At 33.2% G+C, this 13,053-nt stretch overlaps 1 protein-coding gene across 1 annotated transcript in view; it reads left to right on the top strand.

Moving 5' to 3' along the window:
- The first annotated feature begins 1,646 nt into the window (after positions 1-1,646).
- LOC148954038 (uncharacterized) overlaps positions 1,647-13,053 on the top strand; it is a 44,292-nt gene continuing 32,885 nt past the window's right edge. The window contains exons 1-3 of the mRNA XM_089086104.1: positions 1,647-1,794; positions 10,738-11,271; positions 11,599-11,946. Coding sequence (XP_088942230.1) covers positions 1,647-1,794; positions 10,738-11,271; positions 11,599-11,946 — 1,030 coding nt within the window. The remainder of the gene's footprint in view (positions 1,795-10,737; positions 11,272-11,598; positions 11,947-13,053) is intronic.

Raw genomic sequence — 13,053 nt, forward strand, 5'->3', positions numbered from 1 at the left:
CGGAAAGATTCAAACTATTATTTTCTTTTACCTTGAAAAAGACTATTTCTATATAAAACGAACAAAAATTAATTAAAAAAACTTTTTCCAGAAAACAAGTTTTTCAAAAAAAGCAAAGAACTTCATTAAACCAAAAATTAAAAAAAATAGAATCAAATAATCGACCAAAAATGCAACTACCACAAATCAGTATCAGTAAATAAATGACCCCAAACCAAAAAGAAATTAAAATAAATAACAGAGTCAAACTCAAAACGAGCGGAAATTAATATGAGTAGGGTTCAAAATCACTATGCTTTCTAAAAACCAGAATATAATTTGTACTTTACTGAAAAAATTTCTTTTAAATGTTTTCACTTTTTTAACTTTAAGAAATCGAAAATTAATTAAGATTTTAAGAAATAAATATCAGCAAATGTATATTAAACTGACAATGCACATTTTTTTTTCATTAAGTACAATTGAATTTTTTTCCGTCAAGTACAAAGTATATTCTGGCTTTTAGAAAGCATATAATGTTTTGAACTCTACTCATAAGTATATATCTATGTTCCATTTCTACGACGCCCCTAGGAGGCACTGAAACGTATCCAGTTAAAAGAACTTTATCAAGGCCATCCATTAGGGAATTCTTGAGATTGACCGAACTTTATTAAGGTATTTCTCCACAGCGGCACTAGGAACCACTGACGCGTATCACGTTGAATGAACTTTATCAAGGTCATTCCCTTGGCCGCTCTTGAGGTTGAACGATCTTTATCTAGGTCAGCCTCTATTATACTTTGCCGGGACCTATAGGAACCACTGAAGCGTATCAAGTTGAATGAGCTTCATCACGGCCATTCCCTAGGGCACTCTTGAGGTTGAACGATCTTTATCTAGTTCAGCCTATATTATACTTTGCTAACACCCCTAGGAACCATTGAAGTGTATCAAGTTGAATGAACATTATCAAGTCCATTCCCTAGGGCACTCTTGAGGTTGAACGAACTTTATCTAGATCATTCTCTATTATACTTTGCGTACAGCACTAGGAACCACTGAAGCGTATCTAGTTGAATGAACATTATCAAGGCCATTCCCTAGGGCTCTCTTGAGGTTGAACGAACTTTATCTAGGTCAGCCTCTATTATACTTTGCGTACAGCACTAGGAACCACTGAAGCGTATCAAGTTGAATAAACTTTATCAAGTTCATTCCCTAGGGCACCCTTGAGGTTGAAGGGTCTTTATCTAGTTCATTCTCTATTATACTTTGCTTACACCCCTAGGAACCATTGAAGCGTATCAAGTTGAATGAACATTATCAAGGCCATTCCCTAGGGCACTCTTGAGGTTGAACGATCTTTATCTAGGTCAGCCTCTATTATACTTTGCGTACAGCACTAGGAAGCACTGAAGCGTATCAAGTGGAATGAAGATCTACACCTTTTCAAAGAGAGTAAGTATCCCCTCTCATATAGGTAATACTTCTATAGCAGCTCTACACCTTTCAAAGAGAGTAAGTAGCTGAACTTTTACATAACAGATTTCTTTGGCCTTGAGTATGGATATGAATTGCTTGACAAGTAGTTGATGTCGCAGTTCCAAATAGACATTTGACTAAATTACATTTATTAAAGTTCGAAAAACCTTCTATTATTAAAAATGAGTGGTTTTACACTATTGCAAGTTGAAGGAGTTGACAATAAGGATATGAAGTTGAGAGTTCCCAATATAGCTGTGGAAATTACAAACGACTGTCGGCTAACATTTGACTCGGATTATATGTTTGGTAGATATGTTATATCTTTGAGTAAATTTAAGTTGGAACAGCAATTATGTTTTGCTGTGAACATTATGCATATATCTAGACTACAACTTGGATTGAATGCAACCATGAAACACATTGAGGACAATGGATTGGGACATCTCGTGAAAAAAGAGTGAAAATATATATGTTATTTTATTATTACATTTTTTGACAATAAAAATGTTTTACATTGCTTTTTTCTGTTTAGATATTGTTAGTTGATCTTTTACTCCTCCTTTCCATAGCAAACCAATAGATGATGAGAATGTGCTCGAAAATATAAGATTTTTTTTCATGAGTTAGTTTATATTTGATACTGTGAATGTCAAGAACAAAAAAAATGGAGGGATGTGAGAAAAATAAATCATGCGAAATCTTGTCTTTATGGAAAAAAGTTTGATTCTTGATGATGATTTTATGGAGTTATCTATTCGAAGGAAGATATTTTCTAAGAAAATGCTTGTCAATATAATGAAAACTGATTATCCATCATTAGACTATTGCATGAAGCTTTTACGTCGTGGTCCAAAGGCATTTACACAATTTATTGACATATTAATCGGAACAAAACAAAATGGTATTGTGGATTTGCTATTGAACATTACCTAAACATTCTATGTTGATTCGAAAGTCTATCCGAATGACTTTTCACGAGAACAACAAACAAATCGACAAAAACAAATCTAAGTATCTTATGAAAAAAATTCCTTCTTATCATTTTTTAGTTGGATAAACCCGATAACATTCACCAAATATAAGTATCCGAGTGGACAAATTATGCAACATCGACCTCTGTCAGGGTTACTTCATAAAACTGGGAAAATCTAAGTATAAAGGGGAACAACTTCTTTATCAACATGCTTTGTCAGATATGCTTGGAAAAATCGAGGGATTCTAAGAATTAAAGTGAATAGATTCTTTATCAATGTCTTTTGACAGATACGTTTGATAACACTGACATAATTTAAGTAGCAAATTGAACAAATTCTTTATTAGCATTCTTTATTGATATTAATTGTCATATGCGTTGGATTACATTTACAACACCTAATTATCACTACGAATAAATGTTTCGTCATCACCCGCTGTTAGATATAGCTTTATGAAAAAAATTGTAAGAAAATAAAAATCTCTTTTTGGAATTCATCTTTTGGATATACAATAAAGGAAATTAAGTCAAGAAATTATAAAAAAAATTGTAATTTCCGGGCTTCATTTGCATTCAATAGATACCGAGAGTTCTATGACTCCTCCCCGCAATGAATTCTACGGGTTTTATGACTCCTCCTCACAATGAATTCAGATGGTTTTAGGACTCATCCCCCTAGCCAAAAGTCCATTCAACCTTGAGAAAGATATAAAGTTTGATGAAGTACTTCTCTACTTAAATACTACATTAATAGCTTCCAAGATGATAGGACTGCATGACAATCATCTAGTGCTGTTATATTTGAATGTGCATTTTTATTATTGTCTATGGAACTCGAAGAAATTGACTGTTATCCTTGTCTAATGAACTATAATATGTTTGAGTACAATAAAAGCTTGTGGAGTACTACATTACGTCGTATAAACAGATGGAATTCTACGATAGAGTGATTACACCGCTTAATAAAAGTGGTCAGGAACTGAGAAATGTTCAGGAGGAAGTCAGTGAAATTTGCAGCTTTTTCGGGGTTGAGGCACTCTACGTAAAGGGTAATGTACTTACAGATAAAGTTTTAATTCAAAAGTGTGACCCTAGGATTCCACTTTTCAATCTAGATGAATTTAAGTGTCCTAAACTTGAAGAGGCTTATCACCGTCCTGAAGACGAGGCTAAGTTCTTCGCACAGTGGATACCTAAGGACATACCTGATAGCGATAAATACATAAGACACGGTAAAAACTATTCTATATCAAGGGATCCTAATTTTTTGATGTTTAAGAGTGAACTTTGAGTACTACTTTTATGTAAATATGAGTTTTTTTTCAAAAAATCTATTAATATGTTTAAACAGTAAATATCTTTAAGCTTAACCCGTTTTTATTCTTAGGAATATTTCTATTCATTCATTAAATTATGAAGAAATTGTAAGTAAGTAACAATCTCTTTCTTGAATTCCCCCTTGGATACTCAATATGGAAATTTCATTCAAGAAATCATGAAGAAATTGTAAGTAAGTAACAATCTCTTTCTTGAAGTCACCCCTCGGATGTACAATGCAATAATTTCATTCAAGATATTATGAAAAAATCCTAAGTAAGTAACAATCTCTTTCTTGAATCCACCTCTTGGATACACAATACGAAAATTTCATTCAAGAAATTATGAACAAATTGTAATTAAGTAACAAATTCTTTATTGATTTCACCTCTTGGATACACAATACAGATGTTTCATTCAAGAAATTATGAAAAAATCGCAAGTAAGTAACAAATTCTTTCTTAAATTCACCTCTTGGATACAAAATAGTGCCATTTCACTCAAGAAATTATGAAAAAATTTTAAGTAAGTAACAAACTCTGTATTGAATTCGTCTATTGAATACGAAATATAGATGTTTCATTCAGGAAATTATGAAAAAATTTTAAACAAACTTTATTTTTTACCTCTTGTATACACAATATGAACATTTTATTCAAAAAATTAAGAACAATTGTTAGTAATATACAAATTCTTTCTTGAATTCGCCCCCTGGATACACAATACAGACATTTCATTCAAAAAATTATGAAAAAAATTGTAAGTAAGTAACAAATTCTTTCTTGGACTTGCCAGCTGGATACACAATAAAGACATCTCATTCAAGAAATTATGACTAAATTATAAGTAAGTAACAAACTCTTTCTTGAATTGGCTTTTTGGATGCACAATACAGAAATTTAACTCAGGAAATTATGAAGATAATTTTAAACAAACTCTTTCTTGCATTCACTTCCTGGACACACAATACAGCAATTTCACTCAAGAAATTATGACAATTTTAAGTAAGTAGCAAACTCTTTCTTGAATTCGCTTCCTGGACGCACAATACAGCAATTTCACTCAAGAAATTATGAAAAAATTGTAAGTAAGTAACAAACTCTTTATTGATTTCACCTCTTGGATACAAAATACAGATATTTCATTCAAGAAACTATGAAAAAATCGCAAGTAAGTAACAAACTCTTTATTGTTTTCACCTCTTGGATACACAATACGGAAATTTCATTCAAGAAATTATGAAAAAAATTTAAGTAAGTAACAAATTATTTCTTGAATTCGCTTCCTGGATACACAATACAGACATTTCATTCAAAAAATTATAAAAAATTGTAGGTAAGTAACAAATTCTTTCTTGAATTCACTTTTTGGATACACAATACGGAAATTTCATTCAAGAAATTATTAAAAAATTGCAAGTAAGTAACACAAGAAACTATGAAAAAAATGTAATTAAGTAACAAACTCTTTCTTGCTTTCTCCTCATGGATACGCAATACATACATTTCATTCAAGAAATTATGAAAAAAATTGTAATTAACACATTCTTTCTTTAATTAAACTCATGAATCCATAATACGGAAATTTCATTCAAGAAATGATAAAAAATTCTAAGTAACAAACTCTTTCTTGAAGTCACCACTTGGATACCCAATACAGACATTTCATTCAAGAAATTATGACAAAATTCTAAGTAAGTAACAACCTCGTTCTAGAATTCACCGTTTGAATGCACAGTACAGAAATTTAATTCACGAAATTATGAGAAAAAAATTGTAAACAAACTCTTTCTTGAATTTGCTTCCTGGACAGACAAGACAGCAATTCTACTCAAGAAATTATGAAAAAATTGTAAGTAAGTAACAAACTCTTTCTTGATTTCTCCTCATGGATACACAATACAGACATTTCATTCAAGAAATTATGAAAAAAATTGTACGTAAGAAAACAGATTGTTTCACGAATTTATCTCTTGGATGCAATATATAGAAATTTAACCCGATGAACAATGAAAAAATTTTAAGTAAGTAACAAACTCCTTATTGATTTCGTCTGCAGAATACGCAATATGGAAGTGTAATTCAGGTAACTATGAAAAAATTGTAAACACATTCTTTAATTTTTTTATCTCTTGGATACATAATACGGAAATTTCATTCAAGAAAATAGGAAAAAACTGTAGGTAAGTAACAAATTCTTTCTTGAATGCGCATCCAGGATACACAATACAGACATTTCATTCAAGAAATTATGAAAAAAATTGCAAGTAAGTAACAAATTCTTTCTTAAATTCACCTCTTGGATACACATTTCGGAAATTTCATTCAAAAAATTATAAGTAAGTAACAAACCCTTTATTGATTTCACCTCTTGGATGCACAATACGGATATTTAATTCAAGAAATAATGAACAAACTGTAAGTAAGTAACAAATTCTTTCTTGAATTCACCCCCTGGATATACAATACAGGCATTTCATTCAAGAAATTATGAAAAGAATTGTAAGTAAGTAACAAATTCTTTCTTTGACTTGCCATCCGGACACACAATACAAACATATCTTTAAAGAAAATATGACTAAGTTCTAAGTAAGTAACAAACTCTTTCTTGAATTCGCTGTTTGGATGCACAATACAGAAATTTAATTCAGGACATTATGAAGAAAATTTTAAACAAACTCTTTCTCGCATTCGTTTCCTGGACACACAATACAGCAATTTCACTCAAGAAACTATGAAAAAATCGCAAGTAAGTAAAAAACTCCTTATTGTTTTCACCTCTTGGATGCACAATACGGAAATTTCATTCAAGAAATTATGAAAAAATTGTAAGTAAGTAACAAATTATTTCTTGAATTCGCCTCCTGGATACACAATACAGACATTTCATTCAAGAAATTATAAAAAATTGTAGGTAAGTAACAAATTCTTTCTTGAATTCACTTTTTGGATACACAATACGGAAATTTTATTCAAGAAATTACGAAAAAATTGCAAGTAAGAAACACAAGAAATTATGAAAAAACTTTAAGTAAGTAACAAACTCTTTCTTGATTTCTCCTCATGGATACGCAATACAAACATTTCATTCAAGAAATTAAAAAAACTGTTGTAAGTAATTAACAAACTCTTTCTTTAATTCAACTCTTGAATACACAATACGGAAATTTCATTCAAGAAATTATGAAAAATTGTAAGTAAGTAACAATTTCTTTCTTGAATTCACCTCCTGGATACACAATACAGACGTTTCACTCAAAAAATTATGACGAAATTCTAACTAAGTAACAAACTCTTCCTAGAATTCGCCGTTTGAATACACAATACAGAAATTTCACTCAGGGAATTATGAAAAAATTGTAAACAAACTCTTTCTTGAATTTTTTTCCTGGACAGACAATACAGCAATTCCATTCAAGAAATTATGAAAAAACTGTAAGTAAATAATAAACTCTTTCTTGATTTCTCCGCATGAATACGCAATACAGACATTTCATTCAAGAAATAAAAAAAAATTGTAAGTAAATAACAAAATCTTTCCTGAATTCACCTCTTGGATACACAATACAGAAATTTCATTCAAGAAATTATGAAAACATTGTAAGTAAGTAACAAACTCCTTCTTGAATTCACCTCTTGGATACACATTACAGACATTTAATTTAAGAAATTATGAAAAAAATGTAAGTAAGTAACAAACTTTTTCTTAAATTCGCCTCTTCGCTACACAATATAGAAATTTCATCCAAGAAATTATGAAAAATTGTAATTAGCTAACGAACTCTTTTTTGACTTCACCTCTTGGATACACAATACAGAAATTTCAATCATGAAATTACGAAAAAATTGTAAGTAAGTAACAAACTCATTCTTGAATTCACCTCTTGGATGCACAATACAGAAATTTCATTCATGAAATTATGAAAAAAATTGTAAGTTAGTAACAAACTCTTTTTGAGGTCACCTCTCGAATAAAAAATACAGAAATTTCATTCAAGAAACTATGAAAAAAAATTGTAAGTAAGTTAGTAACAAACTCTTTCTTGAATTCGCCCCACGGGGCCTAGTGAGAGAGACATGCAAAAAGCTTAGTTCGTTTTTTTTTTACTAAAGCAAGTTCTACCATCTATTTCAATTAAGGTCTGTAACGTGTATCCAAGAGATGAATTGAAGGAGTTTGTTACTCACTGACAATATTTTCATAATTTGTTGAATGAAATGTCTGTATTGTGTATCCAAGAGGCGCATTCAAGAAAGAGTATGTTACTTACTTACATTTTTTTTAATTTCTTGAATGGAACGTCCGTACTGTGTATTCATGAGGAGAAATCAAGAAAGAATTTGTTACTTACTTGCAATTTTTCATAATTTCTTGAGCCATATTACTGCATTGTCTGTCCAGGAAGAAAATTCAAGAAAGAGTTTGTTTACAATTTTTTTCTCATAATTTTCTGAGTTAAATTTCTGTATTGTGCATTCAAACGGTGAATTCTAGAAAGAGCTTGTTACTTACTTAGAATTTTGTCATAATTTCTTGAATGAAATGTCTGTATTATCTATCCAGTAGGCAAATTCAAGAAAGAATTTGTTACTTACTTACAATTTTTTCACAATTTCTTGAATGAAATTTCTGCACTGTGTGTATCCAAGAGGTGACTTCAAGAAAGAGTTTGTTACTTACTTACAATTTTTTATAATTTCTTGAATGAAATTTCCGTATTATGTATTCAAGAGGTGAATTCAAGAAAGAATTCGTTACTTAATTACAATTTTTTTTTAGAATTTCTTGAATGAAATGTCTGTATTGCGTATCCATGAGGAGAAATCAAGAAAGAGTTTGTTACTTACTTACAATTTTTTCATAATTTCTTGAATGAAATTTCCGTATTGTGTATCCAAGAGGTGAATTCAAGAAAGGATTTGTTACTTACTTATAATTTTTTTCATAATTTCTTGAATGAAATGTCTGTATTGTGTATCCAGGAGAGGAATTCAAGAAAGAATTTGTTACTTACTTACAATTTTTTCATAATTTCTTGAATGAAATTTCCGTATTGTGTTTCCAAGAGGTGAAAACAATAAAGAATTTGTTACTTACTTGCGATTTTTTCATAGTTTCTTGAATGACTTGTCTACGAAAAATTAAACAAGAAAAACGGGTTTTAATTTTTATAAAGGAGTGAATACAATAAAATAAACACTTAATTAAACAAAAATACTCCGAATATTTGGGCCCCACGTCCGGGAGCCTTTCTCAACGGAAAAAAAGAAAAGAAAAAAAATGAAACAAAAAATGTTCTTTTTAAAGACCTTAAATTACCTCAAAATAAAAAAATACTAAATACATAAAGAGAAAAAAAAACAACAAAAGAAAAAATATGAATAGGTAGTAAACAAAACCCACATATTAAATAAAAGCTTCGATTCACTGGCGTATAAGCAAAATCGAATGTCTATATTGATTCAAACACGCCTCCTCAAAGTATATAAATGCAAATCTAGCAAAAAATGAAGAATATATTTATACTTAAACCAAAACAATAAAGGTCAGCTAACCCCCGGCCCATTACCCCTAATTAAATCTCACAAGTTCATCAACCAATGTTGAATTATAAATTGAACGGATTCGTTTGCTTGCAAGCTTAGCTACAGTTCGTTTACTTTTCCCAGCATTTAACCCATTCTGACTTTTGTTCGCAAGGTCATCTTTCGTTTCAGAACTATTATTAAAATCAGTACTGGTTGATAATCTTACCTACTTTTTAATTAAACTATTATAATTTGAATTGATCCTAAATCCCCCTTCATCTCTATTGATACTTATACCCATATATTATTTTTTTTATTTCTATAATTTCTCTGAAGCTTTGTAAAAGTCCTACAGACATATCTACTATTTTTGTTTGATCAAATAAAGTACTGTGATGAGGAAAATTATAAAAATGTTCTGGAACAGCTGACTCAAACGTTTTCGGTGTTTTATTTTGTTTTAGGGAGCAATCTATGGCATTCCTTGTGTTGCTGTAGCCTATTTTCTAAAATCTGCTGTGTTCTTCCTACATAAAATTTACCACAAGAGCATTGAATTTTGTATACTCCCTTTTGCAAATTTCTCGGTACCTTGTCTTTCCCTTTATTTAACAAAGAGCTTATAGTTTGTCCTGATTTAAATGCTGTATTCATATTATGTTTTTTTAATTCTCTTCTTAATTTTGGTGACAATATTGGGATTATTTCTTTTACAACTTGTGATTTCTGGAAATGTTCATCTTTGAGCACATGGTTTAAGTTTATTAAATTTCCCTTTCTCGTCTGGTTCTCCTAAGTACATGTATTTAAATTATACTTAATACTGAACGATTTTGGAAATATTTTATTTACTTTGCACTTTTCTAAAAACTTTTCTTGTGTAATTATATTGGCATGTTTTTTTGCTAAATTCAAAAATAATAAAATTGAATTGGTCTTTTGCCAACCATAGGCTAGACGTAAATAATTTCTTAGACCACACTGCTTTTCCCTTTACGAATAATCAACCAAGAAAAACGGGTTATAATTTTTATAAAGCAGTAAATACAATAAAATAAACACTTAATTAAACAAAAATACTCCGAATATTTCGGCCCCACGTCCGGGAGCCTTTCTCAACGGAAAAAAAAGAAAAGAAAAATGAAACAAAAAATGTTCTTTTTAAAAATCTGAATGGAGATGTGACCATTATATACAGTGGATCGCAGCAAAAGCGTGAATACGGAGTAGCCCTAATGATGACAAAACAGACTTCCCAAGCTCTACTACATTGGACACCGGTGTCACCTAGAATCCTGAAAGCCCGCTTCATCGGCGCGCATGTCAAACTGTCAGTAATAGTATGCTAAACACCCACCAATGATGCCACCGACGAAGCAAAAGACGAATTTTACAGAGCTCTCAACTCCGTGGCAAACGACATACCACGGCATGACATGGCATGTTTTCTAGGAGACTTTAACGCGAAAGTAGGGAACGACCGATCGTTTTCCCCTGAGGTTCTCGGAGAGCATGGCCTGGGCCAGCGAAACAAAATCGGAGTACTACTTATTGACTTCGCGCTCCTTAACGACCTAGTAATCGGAGGTACCCTATTTTCTCATCGGGATGTTCACAAATATTCTTGGACATCTCCCGATGGCCATACCCGAAATCGGATTGACCATTGTCTTTGGAGCAGGAAGTGGAGATCAAGCCTACTTGATATAAGGGGATATAGAGGAGCTGACGTTGGCTCAGATCATAATCTGATGGCAGCAAAAATCCGCCTCAAATTGAAAAGAAATAGAAAAGCAAATAAGGCTCCCTTAAACCCAGTCTTTGACTCGGAGAAACTGAGGTTGAGAGAATTCAACCAAGCCTTTAAACTAAAGATGCGGAATAGATTTGAAGCCTTGTCTTTACTAAATGATGCTGATAGCAATCAATACTGGGAAAGCATAAAGTTGTGCTTTCACGATGCTGCGAAAGCCACCATTGGGTACCGTAAGAGCCCAAAGGACCAGTGGCTATCTGACCAAACATGGGAGCTCATAGTGACAAGGAAAAAAGTAAAAGCATCACTTATCCAAACACAAACCCCCGACCAACAGATCCTCAGAAACGATGAATACAGAGCTGCGGATAAAGAGGTAAAGAAGAGTGCCAGAAAAGACAAGAGAAACCTGCTGGAGCGAAAAGCAGCGCAGGCAGAAGAGGCGGCGGAGAGAGGTGATTCAAGAACCGTCTATAAAATCACTAATGAGATTATTGGAAAGAAATCCTCTATTCAACATGGACCAGTAACAGACACCGCGGATATTCTGATAACAGATCAGTCTGACGTAAACGAAGTTTGGGCCAGTCACTTCGAGAAGCTGTTAAATAGACCTCCACCAGAGGATCCCCCAGAGATCCCAGCAACAACACTATTTTCCTTAGATATGAGCACGGATCCGCCGTTATCCACTGAAATTATAGCAGCAGCAAAGAAGCTGAAAAATGGGAAGTCGCCTGTCGAAGACAGGATCTCCGCGAAAATGACCAACGCGACTGTTATGACCTGCATCAAGTTCTGGACAGCGTTGTTCGTAGTAATCTGGATGACCACCAAAGTGCCTTCGGATTGGAAACGCAGCACGCTTGTGAGGATCTTTAAGAAAGGCGATGCGACCTTCCCAGGTAACTGGCGAGGAATCTGCATGCTTTCCATACCTAGCAAATTGCTGAAGCACATTTTACTGCAGAGAATCAGCTCGCAGCTCGACAGACATCTTCGCGACGAGCAACATGGCTTCAGACCAAACCGTCCATGTGCAGACTTGATATTTACCCTACGGCTGCTGGCGGAAGAAAACAGAGAATGGCGCTCCAAAATCTATATGATTATTATCGATTTTGAGAAGGCATTTGACTCAGTAGACCGCCAAAGTCAGTAGAAGATCCTACTGCATTACGGAATCCCTGAAAAGATAGTGTCACTGATTGTTGCGTTTTATGAAGATAGCGAGTGCTGTTTAAAGACACCGGATGGCTAAACCCATTTCTTCCGCATTCTGTCAGGAGTTAAGCAAGGTTGCGTCTTGGTCATCGCTACTTTTCGTAATCGTCATTGATTACATACTGCGAAGTACAAGCACAGACGGAATCCAGCTAAATCCAGAAACATGCCTCAGTGATGTAGACTTCGCTGACGACATCGCTGTCCTAGAATCATGCAAGCAAAGACTCCAAGAACTCCTTGACAAAGTGAGGGAGAGAGGTGGCCATGTCGACCTAAAAATAAATAATGAGAAAACAAAATGCATGGCTACCACAGATTCACCCCTGAGCATCACTTGCGGAGACCAACACATAGAGCACGTTGTCCATTTCAAATACTTGGGAAGCATAATAGAAAGTATCGGATCGACCACAAAAGAAGTGCTCACAAGAATCAGCCAAGCTAATGGGGCCTTCAATAGATTACGGAAAGTGTGGCGGTCCCAAAGCTTCTCTATACGGCTAAAGTTACGACTCGTCAATAGCAATGTTATGCCAGTGCTGCTTTACGCTGCCGAAACCTTGCACCTGAACCAGGAACAAGAGCTAAGAATACTTGCTTTCGAAAACACATGTCCCAGAAGAATTCTCAACATCCGTTGGCAGCAGAGAATAATAAACCAATCCATCCGTGACAAGACTGGCCAGCCTCTTGTGACACATATTATAAGAGTCTACCGATAGAGATACCTTGGCCATGTACTACGTATGGACAATCTCCGACTACCAAATGCAGCGCTCCATTGG

The sequence above is a fragment of the Artemia sp. Qi Xiang Cuo genome, chromosome 3, assembly GCF_049724085.1.
Source record: "Artemia sp. Qi Xiang Cuo chromosome 3, ASM4972408v1, whole genome shotgun sequence".
Classification (NCBI taxonomy): domain Eukaryota; kingdom Metazoa; phylum Arthropoda; class Branchiopoda; order Anostraca; family Artemiidae; genus Artemia; species Artemia sp. Qi Xiang Cuo.